This window comes from Gallinula chloropus, assembly GCF_964237585.1.
Source record: "Gallinula chloropus genome assembly, chromosome: 3".
Taxonomy (NCBI): Eukaryota; Metazoa; Chordata; class Aves; order Gruiformes; family Rallidae; genus Gallinula; species Gallinula chloropus.
Window position 1 is genome coordinate 46658462 of NC_140087.1, and position 19388 is coordinate 46677849.

The 19388-nt window shown below is 35.5% G+C and overlaps 1 protein-coding gene across 1 annotated transcript in view; it reads left to right on the forward strand.

Moving 5' to 3' along the window:
• Positions 1-19388, forward strand: part of SDCCAG8 (SHH signaling and ciliogenesis regulator SDCCAG8) — a gene marked incomplete at its 5' end in the record, with an annotated part of 109136 nt that overhangs the window by 17209 nt on the left and 72539 nt on the right. The window contains 4 exons of the mRNA XM_084261782.1: positions 1763-1901; positions 4152-4304; positions 6725-6859; positions 9693-9809. Coding sequence (XP_084117908.1) covers positions 1763-1901; positions 4152-4304; positions 6725-6859; positions 9693-9809 — 544 coding nt within the window. The remainder of the gene's footprint in view (positions 1-1762; positions 1902-4151; positions 4305-6724; positions 6860-9692; positions 9810-19388) is intronic.

A 19388-nucleotide genomic window follows, 5' to 3' on the forward strand; every position in this document is an offset into this window, starting at 1 on the left:
TTTTTGTTGATTATTTCCTGCAAAAGTTTCTTACCTTTCAGTAGTTGGAAGTTTTTCTGGCTCCACATTGTTCTCCTTGCATTTGGGGAACTTACAGGATACAGCAGCAGTGCAATCCTACTTTTTCCCCTTGAATTTGCATGATATGCCAGGTGTTTGAGGTGCTTTGCTACTCCCTTACAGTCATTCACAGGAAAAGGTTCCTTTGGTTAAAAATAAATGAAATTATTTGCTAAAGCCTTTTTTAAAATGTAACTTTTAATTACTCTTAAAAAAAAAAAACCCAAACCACTATACAGCTGAATCTATGCGTAATTCAGAAATTCCAACATGAAAATGTAGGGTTTTTTCTTAAGATATTCTACTAGTCAGTCATCTTGAAGACTCTCTCTACTTGCTAGTAATGACAATAGGATATTTTAATCTGTTAAAGAGGCATCTATTTATTCTCAGATATCTGAAGCTTAGGGTTTCTGAAGTTTTAGAATGGGCCTGCTGGTAGTAGGTCAGTTAGAAGCAAGAAGACTTAAGGTACATAGTATGAGTAGTCTGCCAAATGGATATTATCTCTACTCGTTAGATGGTTGTTGCCAGGAATTATGTAGTTTTCTATTGTCAAGTCCAAGAAATTTCTGGGAAGGCTCTGTTACTGAAAAGTCATGTTTCAGAATCTCCTTTAATAAGAAAAGTAATTATTTGTCACAGGCACTGGAAAACATGAGCAAACTATAAGCCAGTACATTCTTGTCATCTTGTGTTAGAGTGTGATTTGAAATAAAGGATTCTAGCTGACCTATTTATCTTTCTTAAACCAACATTCCAGATTAAAACTGAAAGGTGTCTCTTCCTGTGATGCAATTCATTAAAACCACAGATATTTTAGTAGGGATTTTCAAAGTGACATTGTCCAGATGTTGCTGAAATTAAACTTCAAATATGACTGTTCTCTGGGAAGTACAAATGTGTCCATTCCACACAACATGAATAAAAAACCCCAAATGGACAAACAAACCCGAACACTACAGTTTTCAGACAGAATTTCTAGTTTCACCTAAATCACAGACTATTATACTCTTAATTTAAAAGATTTCAATGTACAAAATAATGAAAATTTTAATCACTGTGCTTCACCATTTGGTATAGATCTCAGTTTTTTAGTTAAGAGTTCAGGGTGGGGGTGTAGAATCCAGAAGTCTTACTGTTTAGTTTAGTTCCAGCTTGCAGCAAAGGGCAGTTCATTTTCATTTTATATGTTTAGTCATCTGAATTATTTGTTGAACCTAACCTTTCCTTCTTCCTCCACATTTTACATTTTTCTCCAAATTTTACATTTAATGGCGGTGTAATTTCACATTGTGTTGATATGTTGTTTGCTTGGTTTGTTGCTTTGAGTTTTTTTTCAGAAACTACTTTTTTGTTGTTGTTTTTACCCTGGATCCCCTTTTTGTAATACCAACAGTATGTTGCTCAACTTCAATACCTTTATGACTTGAGCTCTGCTGTTATTACTGGCACTTTCACTGTGGTCCATCCTTCTGAAGCAATGGACTGGCCAGCAAAAAAATGATGTTTTTAATAGCTGCCAAGCTAGCAGTATGCTGCCTTTCACACTTAACCCGTGCTGGTTTTAGTCATGCTTCACTTACCACTCTTAGTGTCTTTTATCTGTTAAGATTTTGTATTTGAGGTGCCTGTCATTTGGGTTGTTTTTTTTTTCCTCTTGAGAAAAGATATAGAAGAAATCTTTTTTCTTTATATGCAGAGAAAGAGATGACCTGATGGATGCACTTGTTGTACAGAGACAAAGCATGAAAGAGATGCAACAAAGAGAATCTAAAGCTTGTGAGCAAGTTAAACAAGCTGTGCAAATGGCTGAAGAGGCCAATTTAGAAAAAACAAAGGTAAATTCATAAGAAGATCCTTTCAGTATTTAAATCTACTGCAAATGTTAATTAGTTTTCATGCTAATGAGTGAACACTAAGACGTTAATTATATGTTGATATGTATGAGTTCTTAAATTTTCATCAGGGCTGTGAGGTGTATTGGATTCTTAGACCATCATTTAAATTCTGATGTAGTTTGACCATAGAAATCCAATGGTAGAATTTTCAAAGGCATTCATGACATGTAGGAGGATAATGCTCAGAAATGGGATATGAATGGAATACTTAAAATGCTCATAAACAACTCTGCCTCAGATGAGTTTAGTGCAAGCACTGATTAGTGAACAGAACTCTCTGAAGATGGGAAGTTCTGTCTGATGCTTCCAACAAGAAGCTGATTTTGGCACTTTGTAAATAATAACAATAAAGCCATTAGTTTTGATCTAATGCTCGTGTTAGCCCTAGTTACTAGATAGTATAAACTGACTTGACCTAAAGTATTTCCTTGATATTTAGTGACATCTACTGTATTATTAGTGTATTACTGTAGAATTGGGAGATGCTGGTTTTAATTTTGGGGTTTTTTTATTAAATGAAATGCCGTGTTTAATAGTGGAAAAGACAGATTTAATTGTTCTAGTATTTGGAATTATTCATCTAATGGTCCAAGAGAAGAGTGTGTTTAGGGATTTTAACTATAAGCAGTGGTTAATAGTTAAAATAAATAAAAGCTATATGTAAATTATAACTAATTGTAGTTAAAAATAATGAGAGCTGGAAATCCTGGGTACTTGTTAAACTTAATTTCAGAGTACTACAGCTCGTTATGTCCCTGAGGGGTTAAACTTTTGAATTGCTTATTGGCTTACTGTTTGGGGGTGAGTTCTACAGTTGTCTGATGGAAATGTTATTCACTGTTATTTAAAAAGGGACAAAATACTTTTTCTCCTCTATGTGATAGTGATGTGATCTTCCTCTTTTTACATTTGGTGTTAAAGTCTTTATTTTAATATTTTTTTAAAACCCCAGCCCTATGAATTCTTATTTGGTGTAGCTCATGCTAGAAATGTGGCCTAAGAATAAAACATAATAAGGCTAACTAGTAGAACTGTTAATAAAATGGGTCTTCACACTGATACTATTTCTGCCTCATAAAGAAAGCAGATCCATAGGATATGTACTGATCACCCTCTTTACTGCAGCAAGGAAATGTGGAGTGATACCTATATATGGGATGAATAGTAGTCTGTTTTTTTCCATGCTCAAAAACTGTTAACAATATGCACTGTTTTACACGTCTACCAAGCTACACCAGTCTTACGTGGTCAATTGTTTGCCCATGATAAATTCCTACAGGAAAGCATGCAAGGCAACAACAGAGGACTTCCCTTGCCAAGAAAGATTTTTGGTGGGAAAGGGACCCTGGGCAGGGTCCTGCAGAATTTCCATAAACTAATGGAGACCATTAGAGCATTCTTTAAAAACTATGGTTTGGTTCTCTCATGAACAGTCCAACACCAAGGAAATGAATTGCATATATGGGATTGTCTTTGAGTAAAAGAAAAATAAGCACTTTAAAAAAAGCTAATTTGAAAATGAAGTGGAGTAACGTAGGATTCATAAAGTGAGGATATATTAGCTGCCTTGAAATAGGATATGCTGGATGTCAATGAAATGATGAAATGGCATCTATTTACTCATGAGCTAGCAAGCTGTCTGTAGGGTGCTTTGAATACTTCGATTTACTTAATGCTGTAGTGTATTTCTGGTTTAAATTGACATAAAAGTCAACTAATCCCTTTGGCAGAGATAGATCAGCATAAATTGATAGTTTGGGGGTCTTTTTCCCCTAGCTGTTTTAGAAGATAGTGTGCACTGTGCTGCTTGCGTATGAAGTTATGTTTCTTCTATTTTGATAGAAAACTCATCTCTAACCTGTGTTTTAGCACTTCATATTAAGCAGGACATTTACAAGATTTAGATACAATTAATTTTCGTTATTTGACAAACCTGAAACTAAAAAACAAACAAAAAATTATTTTTAAAATTTTAAAAATATTGTTTCTTTATGTTTTATGTCTTCATGTCATGTCTTGTTCTAGATGCTAATACAGTGGGGTGTGTGTAAGAATGGTAATAGCTATGAAAAAAAAAGAGGCAATTATGTCTTTTCTAATAGCAGATTGGCTTCTCTGAAGGCATTGGATAAATACCATGTATGTTTAAAATTCCAGATTTTTTCCACCTAAAAAAATATTTTTTTCTAGGCTCTAATTCAGTGTGAGCAGCTGAAAAGTGAAATGGAAAGGCAGAAGATTCATCTTGAAAGGGAGCTAGCTGCCCAGCTGAAGAAGAGGACTGATGAAAAAGAAGCACTGTGGGAAGAAACGAAGAAGAAAAGGGAGGACTTGGCAGCAATGGTATGAGTTGGAATTTTTCTATTTGTGGATTTCAACAGGCGTATCGTCCTCTTCAAAATTTCCGTTAGCTTGTTTTTGTTTTGTTTCAGTTCTAGAATCAAGAGCTCAGTAAACCACTTCTACAGTTGTTTTTAGAAGTGGTAGATAAGGGATTCTTAGGGTCTGAATAGCTATATTTTGTTATGTCATTAGATACATACTAAGTTGTTGATGTTATGAACATATTTTAGTTTGCATGATATTCTCTAATGTGCTTTGTCAAAGTAGGAAAGGATTAAGCAATACAAAATGCAAGGTTTGTACCTAGATTATTCATTAGGCTTCCCAGTCAAGCATTCAGAAGTAAGCACATGTCAAATCTAGGATTCTTTGCTACTTTGAGCTTACATACACATTTTAATATTGCAATGTCGTATTTGTATTCTAATATGGTATTTTGCAGAGTGATCTTCTAACATGCTTAATTCTGTCCACCCGCAGAAATATGTTAGAAATGCTCCATGAATTAGTGGCATTCATGCTTGTTTGTGCAACCTTAAAGCATTTTCTGCTGGGAAAAACCTTAGTGAATTTCTCTTCTGATTGCAAGCTTTCTTTGTGTTTTTGGACTCCCTTTTTAGAAGGGCATGTAGCAATAGGCCAAGAGGGAGTGGTTTTAAATTGGGAGGGTATAGATTTAGATTATGTATTAGGAAGAAATTCTTCTCTGAGGGTGGTGAGGCACTGGCACAGGTTGCCCAGGGACATGGTGGCTGCCCCCTCCCTGCAGGTGTCCAAGGCCAGGTTGGATGGGGCCTTGAACAGCCTGGTCTAGTGAGAGATGTCCCTGCTCATAGCAGCAGGATTGGAACTTGATCTTAATCCTGTGATTCTATGATTAACAAGCCATACACTTCATAAAACTGGGAGAGAATGCACTGAACAGGATAATCAAATTATTTGAATGTTTAAAAAAGAGGAGGTTCTTTGGTAGTGTTGTTGCTTGTGAAATGGCTGGAAAGCTACCAACACAGGCAGAGAATCATGGTTGTATGGCTGTATTTCTGGTATTATCAGATGGTGGAACAATGTTGTGAAGCTGCTACAGGAAATCAAAGACCTTGACCCCAGATCACCAGAAATCTCTTCCCAGGCAAACTGAAAACAACCCCAAACCGCCAAAACTAAGCACATTACACAGGAGACAATGAGATATTATTAAGCAATTACTTACTATCATTACTATCTATTGGAAGATATTCCTCTTGTGTGTTTAGTTACAGGCTTGTTTTAGAGCAGTATATGCACTCCAAAATAAAACCTATTAGACAAGCATTTCATACTTTTTTTTTTTTTGTCAAATAATTAATTCCTTTATGTCACAACAATACTTTGTGTTGCAGCACCCACTGAGATGGATGGTTTTACTGGAACTGATTTCCACTGCCAGTAGTTGTAGTCCTTTTAGTAAAGCCTACGTACACATTAAATAACATAGTGACACTAGCATGATGGCATGCTTGATAATTAAACATAGGGGATGACTTAGAAAATGATGATCTATATGCACAATTTATACCTACGTATGATTAACTACTTTTATGTTTCAGGATTATGAGATGGTAGAAATGGTACACTGTGCATCAAGTCAAACTCCATATGAATATTTTACCTCTTACTTTATGAAGTGATTTGTTTGAAGGGGAGAATTGGCATGATACATAAATCAGGTGGATGTATATTGAATGAAAAATAGTTATGAATATATGATCCTTTAGGTTTGCTTTTGAATTCCTGTAAGTTAACCTAGAACTGTCAGACACCATTATTTCCACTTACATTAGTAAGCTTCAGGGCTAAGTATCTGAAGGGTCACTCTCTCTATTATATTGTTACTTTTTTACCATTCAGCAAAATTTGGTCTGAATTACATTAGAACTTTTAACATACTATTTCTGTATGTTCTTTGTACATCATGCTTTGATCTATAGTGCTGAAATGTTTTCTGAACTTAAACTCATTTAAGATCAGTGGTTGCAATGACAGTTTTCTCTAGCTGGGGGAACATGATTTGGCTTAAACAAATCTACAGAAGGATGGGTAAGAAAGTGTTAAATTGTACTCTTACAGCTGCAAGACTAAAGCAGACAGCTGCTTCTGACATTTTGTCTGTACTAACAAGTCATGAAGACCAGTCCATTTGATGAAAAGTTTCAAATAAACTACTGGACGATAAATTAATTCAAAATAATGAACATGTTGTTAAAATAACTTAGTCATATTCTATTATATTCTTAATTTGTATTTTTACTCTCAGTATATTTAGTTTTTAGTGCTATCTCTTTTGGGCACATACAGTTGCTTTCCAGGAGAAAATCCACAAGATTTAGATCTGTGGTGGATCAAATTCTGTCATTACAGTGCTCTTGGGCTTTTTGCAGGTGACGGCCATGTCTGAGAATGTGGCAATGTTGGAGGCTCAGGTAGAGAGAACTACAAGGGAAAAGAACTCTCTAGTTAAGCAGTTGGAAGAATCACAGAATCAGCTTTCATCTCGTGAAATGGAGATCAATAAGGTAGGCATGTTAATAAATTAATATTGAGTTTAGTTTTCCTTATTGTAACCCGAAAGAACAAATTATTTTTTTCTTTCTGCATTTTGCTCTGTATTGGTAAAGAATGTGTATCATTGTAAACTGCATTCATCTGAATATCCCAGAGGCAATTTTACAAAGAAAAAGATAACTTTTTCAGTGTGCCAAGTCACCTTTTGAAGCAAAAGCTAACCTTTCTAACTTGCAGGCTACACGAATCACTGTTTAAAACTGTAGTCCAGCATTAAAAAATGGCAGTACTTTCTTGTAGAATTTGTATGTAGTTTAATACTGGATTCATAATATTGACAGTATGCCTTTTACAAAGAGATCTATCTTCCAATGAAGAATTACAGCTTAACATCTGTCTATGTATGTGTTCAAGTTCTGGGTGCTTTATTTATATAACCCATTAATATGGGTTATAACTTGAGAAAGAAAAAACAATGGCCATCCAAAACTTATGCTATCTGCTTGTGAATCTCCCTACTTGTTTGCAAACTTGCTTTGCCATTATTAAAACCAGCAAACAGCAATACTTTTCTTTTTAAGTTTTGTCTGAAATACTTTTTTCTGCATTGCACCAGAAGTCAGAAAAACGTTTGGAGTGAGAATCTCCTTCACGCTGCACTCCGAGGAGACTGAAAAAATCATTATAAGCATAGCACCATCTGCTGATTCTTCTGCATTATTCACTTTCTATAGTGTATGGGGGAGCTGAAGACAAAGGTGGCTGTATTATTATTATTTTTTTTTTTTAATTTTGCTTGGAGGAAGTGACATCAGACTTCATGTAAAGGAAGGAGGACATAGAAAAGCGAGGTTGGCAATCTGTAGGATTTTATAGTTGCATATGATATATCAGTACTAAAAAAAAAGCTTTAGAATTTTGCCATTCTTCAGAGCATTTACTACCTTGGGTTATGTGTAACAGGGCTAGATTCACAAGCTGTCCTTTGAATTTGTAAATTCTGCTGCTGCTTAAAGGTATGAGAGTGTTTTTCTAAGGTGATTTGATTACAGTGTGTGTATCTACTTTTACCTGCTTTTTTAATAACTGAAAAAATGTAGTGAAAATGAGTGACATGGCTTTACCCCAGCTGAGAGCTGAGATCCACACAGCTGCCTCCTCTTTAAAGGAAAAGTGTGTGGGGGGGGGTGGAGGGAAGGGAAAAGGAAGGGGCAAATAACAACCCAAAACCAAGAAACAAAATGCCTGTGGGTTGGGATAAGGAGAGTTTACTAGAATAGCAGAAAGATAAAATATAACAATGCTAACAGGACTTTAGAGCAAAAAATATATGAAGCTGTTGATACACAATGCAGTTTCTCACTGAACCACACAACTCAGGCCGTGCCACCCAGAGCCGTCCCGGAACCCGACCGTCCCCCAAGAACCGCGCGTCCTGGAGCCGCCCTGCTCCTCCTCTCATCAGCCCCCCTTTATACTGAGCATGACACAATTGGCACGGAATACCCTCTTTGCCCAGTTTGGGTCACCTGTCCTGGCTTCGTCCCCTCTTTCTCATGAATAGAGAAGTATGAAGAACTGAAAAAGTCCTTGACTGCTTGACCACAACTAAAAACATCGGGGTGTTATCAGCACTGCTCCCATTTTAACACCCAAACACAACATTCCATCCGCTGCTACAAAAGAAGTTCATTCCATCCTGACCGAAATCAGGACAATGAGAAGAGTATGAGGCTGAAAATTAGAAAATAATTTGGTCTGTAGAATGTGTGAGAGGAGGTTGTTGAGAAGCACGGAGGATTGTGGCAGCAAGTATGCACATGGAGTAAGGAAATCTGGTGAAAGGATCTAAGTTGAGCAGGGAAGCAGAGTGAGTTGGAAAGAAAGTTCTCTAAGTAGCTACAAGTAGGCACGTTTCCATTCTCATTAGGGAATTAAGGTGAAATGAACAGGCACAAATTGGAAGTGATTGCACAGGATAAGGGCAAAAAAGGGACAGCTTGCCCACCATCTATCTCTGTTCTTGACAGACCAGATCATATACAATCCTTTGAAAGCCTTACACTGGGAAATGAGAAGATAGCACCCCTGTACAGCAGTGGTGAAAGTTATGCATGAGAGATTGGTGTGGGATCTTTTTTCTTTCTCCCTCATTTCCCTGAGCCCTCCCCAGAGCTGATGGGGTAACGTAACAAACATCCCAACAGCAGAAAGTGACTGTTGCCTTTGTGGAAGTGATACTAGATTTCTTTCAGTGATGCTTTGATCACTTTCTTCTAGCCCATGCATATGTTTGAATTAGGCGTTGTTTTTAAATAATTTATTTCCAGTTTGTAGTAAGTCTATAATGCTCTGATGTAACTTTGAAAATTATTGTATGAGTATCTAAACATTTTATTTCTTGACAGCAGAAAACTGGTGAGATAAGAAACTGCACCCTTATATAGTAATGTGATAGATCCTTTACTTCTGGTTTTGAAAGTGTTGACGTAGTCTTTCTTGGGATTTTAGAGAGAATAGGAGAAGAATGTAAAACCAGCAACTGTAGTTTAACTGTATTTAGTAGCACATATATTTACAACATAAATATTTATACTTAGCAAAATGTTGCTCCAAATATAATTGAATCTAGAAGGCAATGCATATTTCAAAGTTAATGACTATATAGAGAATTCAGATCCACCTTTTATATAAAAAACATTTACCATATGTAGTCTTAAAATATCTGTAAATTAAAATATGTTGCATTTAAAGGACCTCTAGAGGGCACCAAAAGATCTAATTGCAAACCCTGGGCTGTGTATTCTTCAAGCTACAGATCATGTTTTCTGTATAATCTAACAGGTGTGTGGAGAAATGCGCTATCAGTTGAATCAAACCAAAATGAAGAAGGATGAGGCAGAAAAGGAGCTCAGAGAGTACAGAACAAAAACTATAAGGGAGCTTGAAATTAAGGACCAGGTAAGAGATAATACTGCTATAACTTTGCAGTTATTAGAAGCCTGAGTAGGGTTATTTCGGAAGCTGGAATGATTCGTTTTTTCTAATAGTGGTCATTTATTACTGTTAAATGGTTTCTAAATTAATGGCAACAAGCCAGCTATTACTGTTAAATAAATACGTCTTGGTTATCTTATTATTGTTTTCAGCCCTAGTATGTTCAGTTTTACATAATACTCATCCCATGCTTTCATATAGAATTACTCTATCATATGTATTCATACAACGTACTTAAAGTGTATGTACTGTATACATGTTTGTACACTTTTTCTCACAACTAAATCCACACATAATTAAGTATACATGCAGCCTGACAAAACATTAAAGACTCTAAGTAGAACCTAACTATATCAAAAATGAAAATCATTTATCTTCCAGTTTCTTTGAAGAAAAACAAACCAAAACAAAAATAACCTTCTAGGCAAAAAAAAATAACACTAGTCATTAATTGTTGATTATATAAAAATGTGTTTTATAGTAATACAAAAAGCAGTATGTGCCTTTCAGGTAGCTTGTGAGAAAACATCCCGTGCAGTAAGAAAGATTATTAGAGTAACCTGCGACATACTTGGCAAACAGCTTGACCAGGTGTACTCTGCATTTTGGAAGTGCCCGTTTTGTTGAGGTTCTGTCTGTTTTTCTCTAGCTATTCAAACTTCCACTTATTTCTTCATAAGTTGTGATTTCCACATGAGAGTGGATGTCTTCTGAATACACAGATGTATAAGATGCATATGAGAATATTATTTTAATATGGATTTTTTTTTTGAGCAGCCTATCCAACAGGTTTTAAACCTTTTTTCTTTTTTTTTTTGTAAATAAGTGAACAAATCAGTCCCTGTGTAGAAAAAAAAAAATACAGTATTTCTAAAATTATATTTTTATTTACCAGTTTCCCAAAATTTTTGTGTAGGGCAGTAAGATAAATAATAAACTCAAAAAGTATGAGTTTAGGCTGGAAGCAATATCAATTCAAATTCTAATCACAAGATATGTAAAATTCAAGAGAAGTTTATTAGATAAAATAACTCTTTGGGATGTATAGAAAATCGTACAGTGCAGAAAAACAGGGGCCTTAAAGCATTTCGTTTTCAGGGTTGGTTTTTTGGGTTTTGTTTTGGGTCTTTTGTTGTGGGCTTTTTTTTTTTAACTCCTGCATCCTTTAGGCCTAAGGACACTTTAAAAAACAAAAGCCAGGCTTGTCGTCTGTGTCTTGACAGATATCACAGATAAGAGAGTTGGCATAATCTTGGCATACAAATAAAACAGGATGTGTTTAATAAGATATTTGAAGAAGTATCTTGGATTTTAAATCCTGTTCTCCAATTTGCTTCAGGATTGCTTTTTGAACAAATTGCAGAATTCAACAAAATATTTTAACCTCATGTATCGACATACTGGTATTTTTATTCAGTGTAGAAATAAATACACCGAAATGTGGTGATTTATAATTTAATATAATTAAAGTGAAGTGATGGGCTGGAGAGTTCATATCAGCAAAGATTATTAGTTGTTACATTGTTCAAATACAATTGTTGGTTCCTTAAAGGAAAACAAACTATCTTGAAATTCTCAGACTCAGAATCAAGCAGCTGTTTTATAACTGTGGTTCTAGTAACCTAAGAAGTTCTATGTATGTCATTTTGTTATTTAGTATGCTAAAAGGCAACCAAAAAGAGTGTGTGTATGTTTTGGGGATTTGTTTTTTGGAGTTTTCTGGAGTTTTTGAAATAAAAAATTCACAAATGTTAATAAGTAACTGCAAATTATTTCATTTAAATGAAATAAAAATAGCTCAATTGCATCTAGCTTTGTATCGAAAGAAAAACCTGAAATGTTTCATCTTACATGGCACTGAATAGCAAACAGTAATTGTTCTTTGGTCTCTCAGCCATGACCTGACCTTCTGGCTAAGAGAGAGAGTTGATACCTTCCTTGGCCACCATCTGTTCATAATAAATACATATTTATTTTTAAAACTAGAGAGAAAGTAATGTATGAATATTTTCATGCTGCTCTATATTAAATGGTCTATTTTTCTGTCTTAAATGCTAAGAATCATGTTTAAGATTGTCTTTTGACATACAGAAAGTGAGTTTACTGTTACTTGAAGTGTGATTGTATTTTTAATTATGCTGTGGATAAATCTGAGTTTCAAAGAAGTATTTTAGTTTATACATGGTGACTTTTAAAAAGGGATTAAAGTTATTCAGATGTGTGAGAATCGGCAGAAATCCCTGTATGCACAAATTAGGATTCTCAGATGCATATATGTCAGTATATACAGATATATAATTATCATACACTAGGATTTATAAACTTCTTCAAAAATGAATTCGTATCATTTGGAAAATTAAAGCTACTGTAAATCTTTGCTCTTATTCTCTTTTATTCTAAAACCTCTTTCTCTGTGTTTATTACTCGGTTATGACTATTAACAAAAATTGCTAATATTCAACATGAATGTTTCTCAGAATAAAAATGAAGAAGCAATAAGCAGTGTTGCTATTTAAATTGAATATGTGTTTTGTAATATCGTTCATCATGGTCCTGATTGGGATTGCGGAGTGGGGAAGACACAGACCACGCTGCTTCTCCACACAAAAACTGCATCTGTTCATCCGGCCCAGTGTGTTTTAAAGTGGCATAACCTACTGCCCTCTCGTTTTCTCTCTCAGCCCTCCCATTGTGGATGTTGCTGTGCTGAAAAAAGTGTGCCTTACTTAATACTTTTTCCTTCTCAGGAACACACTTTGTAAGTTACACGGGTGTAATTCCTCCATGGCAGTAAACTCTGTCCACACTAGGGGTTGTACTAGCACAGCTATATCAGAGAAAAGTCACGCCCTAACCTAAATAGCTGTTTTGAGAACAAGAATTGTGTGGCATATTTGACACAGCAGGACTTCACTTTTATAATACTTTTTCTGTGAATCTGGAAGCACTGTGTGGCATAATTTGTGTGTTTCTGGTAGAAATCATACTTCTGAAACACTATGAAATCATTTGCTTAGATAAGCATCGCTTGCTCTTTTCTGCTCTGCATTGTAAAAATGTACTACGCTGTTAATCATTTGCTTCCTATTTGTAAATTATTTTTATTTGGTTTATAAAATCTCATAAGCTTCAGCATGTGGAAGTGAAAACAGTTTTGTAGTATTGCTTTATGCAGTCCCAGCCAATTTGAGCATCATCTTTATTAGATAGTTTTAACTGGTAGCATTGCACTGCTGGGAGTTATGGTGGTCTTGTAATAAAGCAATAGGACATGTTAAATCCACCTTCAGAAACTAATTCAAGCTTTTAAATTTTATTTTGCTGTGTTTGAGGAATTGGATAGATACTTTGTGTAGAAATAGATCCAAGCTGGTAATTTTAACCTGTAAAAAACCCAGTCTCTTAATACTGTTTTTTAAATTGGGCAAATGTGGTTTGAAGCTGGGAGTTACAGAATTCTGTTGCCTACTTTGTAGGTGACAGAATAGAAAGCTCTAGAAATATTACACAAAAAATCTCAGATTTTTTAAGAGCCTGTATGGAACTTTGTGGACATGAATAAAAGTTGGAGAGTCACCGATATGGACAACCTATACAAAAGGAAAGAGCTACACATGAAAGCATTTTTCTGTAGTGTGACAGAACCTAAATGATGTCTCTGTACACTATAGACTGACAATTTTGCAGACAAATAAAAATCTGGCAAAAGTGCAGTCCAAAAGCATTTTGCCAAAAGGTATTTTGGGAATGTTTATCTCATTTGTCATAAATCCATGATTTATAATAATCTAATTTAGACTCTATAAATTGAGAGATTACTGACTCTTCATCAGAAATAATGCAGGCCGAGAATTTGGGTATCCTGGAAATGCTGCAGTGACCAATGAAAGATCAATACAACCTTCTGAAGGCACTGATGCAATGAAATGTCTTTTTGTTAATAAGTATCAGGCTTCCATGATCCAGGCTTTACAATGCTAGATTTTTCACAAGCTAGGACATTCAGGATGTCACCAGATGTTTTAAAACTTCATAAAATTGAAAGTTTTAGTAAGGCTGGTGAATTATGTGTTGTACATTCTTCTAACCATTCTATACCTAAACTTTTGTGACCACATTCATTAAAAATGTGCTCTGGAAAGTGGGTTTTGAAAAGAATTTTTTTTTTACAGCAGCAAGTATACTTGAATGCTATTTGGCTCGAGGAAAAACCCAAAACCCATCAGACAGCTTGAAATACTTATCACATTTTCTTACCTTGTATGATCTTGACTGTAATGGCATTAAAAGAAGCAAACCAAACCAAATTACTTTTGGACAAGAAAGCAATATGATAATGCTGTAATCTTTACTGTGACAGAACTCCTCTTAATGTATTTTCAGTTTTGGGCCTTCAATGCACTAATTTGAAAATGTGGAAATAAGGAGGGAGTAAAATAATAGTACTTTATGCCTTGCTTTGATGATTAATTTTGTTACCTGTTCAGGAGGAACATTATTCTTTTTTATATCTGAATCTATTAAATCGTCTCAAGATTTTGGAGGAAAAACACAGATCTACAGCCCTGCAATACAGAACAAAAGAAATGTTTATTTACAGTTATGATATGGCTGCTGCTGCTCTGCTGTGGCATTGCTTTCCTCTGTCAGCCATCCATTCCTCAAGAAACAAGAGCAGCCTTCGTTACATTCTTGGTCATGTTTCCGTATGAGAAATCCCTGGGACTGGGATTTACAATGATAAAATTTTCTGTACTTCACTGGTCTGCATGTTCTGTGCTGGTCTGCTTCTAAGCAGCTGGTTTGCTAAGAGGAATGACCCAGTTGGTAATAAGCATTTTACTGTGTAGTTGGCCCATGTAACCTTGATCCATGTTCTGTCATCTAGTGTGATGTCACCCCTTTAGTATATGGAAAGAGAAAATCATTCATGTGCATCGAACATTGTTCTAAGTAGAAGAATTGCATAGTTCCTGGTATAGTACATATATGCATTATATTTAAAGAAACACTTCTTCTCTGTTGTTTTTTTCTTCTCCTTAGACTAGGAAAATGTTTGCTTTATCAATAGTCATTGTGCCAACAATCAGAAGAAGAAGAGTGTAAAAGTCCCTGGCTATCACTCATCAATTATTACTTGCATAGGTTTTCTTTCCAGTTATTCCTTAATGCTGTCCAGGTAAAAAGAGCTAATCCCACATCAGTAATCTCAAATACGTGTATGAAAGGATAAAAGGAGTCAGTTCTGTTCTCTCCTGTTTTTCAATACTGAAGTAGGAGTAATCTTCCTTTTTTTTTTTCTATATGTATCCCTCCTTTTCTGAAATTCCTTTATCAGCAAGCAAACCATCTTATTTTGCATCACCCCATTCTCCACCACCCCATTCTCCCCTGTCCCCACCCCCCAGTGCAATCCCATTAAAAAAAAAATCTTGTTTCACTGTGGAAGAAAATACTTTCTTATCTCTGCTGGTGGCTTCTAAACTAATCTTTAGTACAGCAATTTTGTCTGTTAAAATGTGGCTGTAGTAATTTCTCTGGGTTTTGAAGTTTTGTTCCTGAAATAGTATTGCACTTCAAATATTTTGGAAAATTGAAAGCAAATATTTTCAGGGAAATAATGAGGTAAGATTCTTGTATAAATGTTCCAGCCATTCACTCTTGTCTGTTTCCCAGGGTATTTAGCCACAGTATCCAGGGACCATGTTCTTTGAGAGTTTGCACAAGGACAGACACCTGAGATTATTGCTTCATTAAAAAATTGTGTGTGTGTCTATTTATAAATATCTACTGAGCAACAATAAATTTTTCTTAGCCCAGCTAACAATTATAGGGAGATTTAAAGTTATGTAGATTTAAGAGCAGCCCCGTTTCATGCAATTCCCAGGAAATTCTTCTGGCACCCCTGCTCTTCCTGGCAAACTGCGGTGTCCCTGCACTATGACTCCTTGATGTTTTTGGAAGCAGAAGGTTTGTGGCTGCTGACCTTTGGTTAGGTAATGGCTCTTAGCTTGAAGTTCTACCTTTTAGTGGAGCACATGGAGTGCCATAGTACTGTCAGGTGTCTTTATGTTTCTTTGCAGTGTGAATGACAAAGTCATCAATAACTCTGAGGAATTCAGGTGTCCCACTGGATCAGGCTAGGATTTCACATTCCTGCTTTGGGCTAACAGATTTGTAGAATTTGCAGTTGTCTTACGACTTTTTGTGAACTGACCCTCTTGGAAAGAGGTGATCTTTGCAAACTCTTCTAAGCCTTCTCTACGTTGCATTCTTATAATTTCTTTGTATATTCTTTTAGCTTTATAATAAATCTACTTTCAGAAAGATTTCCCCTTTAAACCCAAGTTTTCTGTAACTCCCTTGTGTGATCATTCAGATTTGAATGGGAAGCAACAGTAATTCATAGGGCATGCAAAAGAGAACAACGTTTTTGGGATGCAGCAGGAGTTAACCTCGTGATGGCCCCAACTCTCTTTACGAAGATGGATAGTTCTTCAGGTGCAATATGCTATGTCAGATGGCAGTGCCTGGGAGGTCTGAGGTTTAGAGACTACTCGGAACCTAGAGTTTCTTGATTGATACCAGGATTAGGATAGAAATGACTGCAAGTGACCCCTGCTGCATATGGACTGATAGTTGCATTTCCTCCAAGTAAAATACCTCAATCTTACTACAAAACTGTCTTTTGTTGGGGGTTTTAATTAAAAAAATAAAAAAAGAAAAGTTGTTATTGCATGGTATGATTGATCTGTCCCTGATTATTTAGTATATTAATGAGTAAAGAAGGCAACGTGGATTGATTGGTGGAAATGTTTCCTGTGACTGTTTTATACAGTGTTTATGAGAATGGCGGTACTGGTGGCACCTCTTAGAAAGACCTTAACTATAGACTCAGTCCTCTGCACTTCGACTTCGAAGGGCTACTTTAGTAAATGAAACTCAGCATGTGGGCATCAGGGCCTGTAAAATATTACAGTGCATTAATTTGAAGTGTGTGTGCTTTTTATAGGCATTGTTTGTCTTTTGAGGATGTACCTGCAGATGCCAACTACCATAGTAATATATTTTCACTTTTTATTACTTTGTTCTTCTATTTTTCATTCTAGTTTATACCCCTTTAATCTTTTAATAATGATGGGGAATGAGGTAAAAACCAAAAAGAAAGTACTGTAAATTCACAGAAATATTGCAGTCAGTGCAGAATTTATTTTTCAGGTTGTACTGTGTATTTTTTTACCTGATGTGTGAGCGTACCAGTGAATGTCATAAATCACTTATTAATTCATTTGTTTTAGAACAGTTTTGGTTTTGGTTTTGTTAAAAGTCTCCTAAAGTTGTTTTTGCATTTACTTCAGAGTATGAGTTCTTTTATCACTGCTTAATCGTTCTCATTTGTTTAAAGAAAGAAACAGCGTTTGTCTTTTCTGTCAGTTTGCTGCTATTTAAAATTCTGTGAAAAACATCTGCTAGTTTGGAATTTAAAGCTGCATTTTTCTGCATACAATAGAGTCAGCATCAGTATGAAAAGAATTAAACAATTACTTAATCTTTAATTTGGCTTGTTTTGAATGGAATTATTATTTCATTTTATCAGAATTTTTAGAGATAGAGATGTCTCGTTAATTAAACAGCACATTTTTGCAACATACATAAGTATTGCTAGGTGACTATAATTTCTGAAGAGGATATTTGAAGATTGATCCGGTGTTTGAGAATTCATCCCTTATGTTTTCCACTAGCTTGCATTTATGTAACTGAAGGACCATCTCACTTCAGGTGTGTTCAGCAAAAAATGCATCGTGAAACTCAGAAAATAATTTGAAAACTCGTCATAACCTAACAAATGAGAAGTGAAACACTTATTTTGAGTCTTTTGAGGAAAAAAATATAGAAGGGTCCTCTGTACTTCAAAGTGGAAAACTCAAAACATTAAAGGTGGCCGGTAGTAACAGTGGACAAAGAATAATTGCTGTGGAATAAAGTTTTGGTGTAGTGGTATTTCAACAATATTTTAGGTTTTGTTTGGTAAAATTTCAGAACTGAACTGGATATGCGCATGGAATGGTGTTCATGTGTTTCAAGTTACTAATAATGATGTTTCTCTTCCAGAGGTTTAGCCTGCCATCTTTTAGTGGCAGAGTGCCTGTTGATATTCCTGGGAACTTAAGTAACTGCAGTGCAAAACAGATTAAACAGTACTTTTAAAACTATGTGCAGAAGTAATAAGAATATTAAAGTTGCAGAGTTAAGCACCAAAAGTTGCCTGTTCCAACCTTAATGTAGTCTTGTTGTACGTATACATTATGATAATTCTGTTCCTTGTTATACTGAAAATCTGTTTCAGATTTTCTTAAATGCAAGATTGTCATCTGTCTTTTTGCAGTTCTGTGCTCCATCTCTTGTCTCTCACATATATTGAAAAGTTAAGTACCTTGAAGAAATACTCTCTGATCATGTTGTAAGAAGCTGTATCACAAGTGATAGGCACTGAGGGATCAAATTAACGCTGCATGAGAAGCAGAGTTGTCAGCAAAATACTTTAGTTGGAGGTTTGTTTCTGATTCTCTCCCTACAATCCCACTGGGGCCCAGATAGCAGCTACGGAACTGCTTGCAGCTTCCCAGCAGAAGAAATGGGAACTAAAAGTAACACAAAAACTAGTTTGAGTCTGAGTAGTTTGGGAAGATATCTTCAGGAACAGTAAAGAAGATTCATTAGTTCTGTAATTTCTCTATTTTAAATTCTGATTACATTGTGATGACCAAGTGGTGGACTGGGCGTGATGTATTTCAGGATACAGTGTATCCTGTGAAACTTTTACTATTTGCAGTAAATGAGAGCAGGTTTGGTTTTATTCTATGAACTACTCTCAAGTTCAGAGGCTTCATCTGTTTCAAAATTTAAAATCTATTTTCAAAATTCAAAGTTTTTAAACCAAAGTAGCATGCAGTGTTCAAGTATGGGCTGTGTGTTTTCAGGGTGAGGATGTGTGGCTCCTACTTACTAGTTTTCCTTTAATATTTTCTGGTGCTTGAAAAGGAAGAATTTAGTTAGTATCCCTTAATATACCTGGATTAGATGCTTCTGTTTTCCAAGTTGTTGTTAGCGTATTCTCTTGGATGGCATTTTTCTGCCATCCCTTTCTCATGAGGTTGTCTGCTGTTTCTACTATGGTTCTTGCTGGCACCTTGTGTAGGATTCCTACTCTTCATATAACTTACGCTATGACTACCTCTAAATGCTGGCATTTTAAGATATATTTATATATGTACACATATACACACACTTAACAGACATGCACAAACACACGTGTGTGTGTGTGTGTAAAGGAACTGATTCTGAACTTTGGAATTACTGACAACAGTAGCAGAAGTATCTTCAGTATTTATGTTTGCTTTCTTGCTGCTTTTTATAGAAATTATAAGATTCCTGTCAATCTTTAAAGACCCCATCAGGGAGTCAATGTCTGAGAATTTCCCTTTGCGCTTTCATGACAACCAAAATCCGTGGATGTGTTCTTGGGTTCAACCCTGCAGGTTC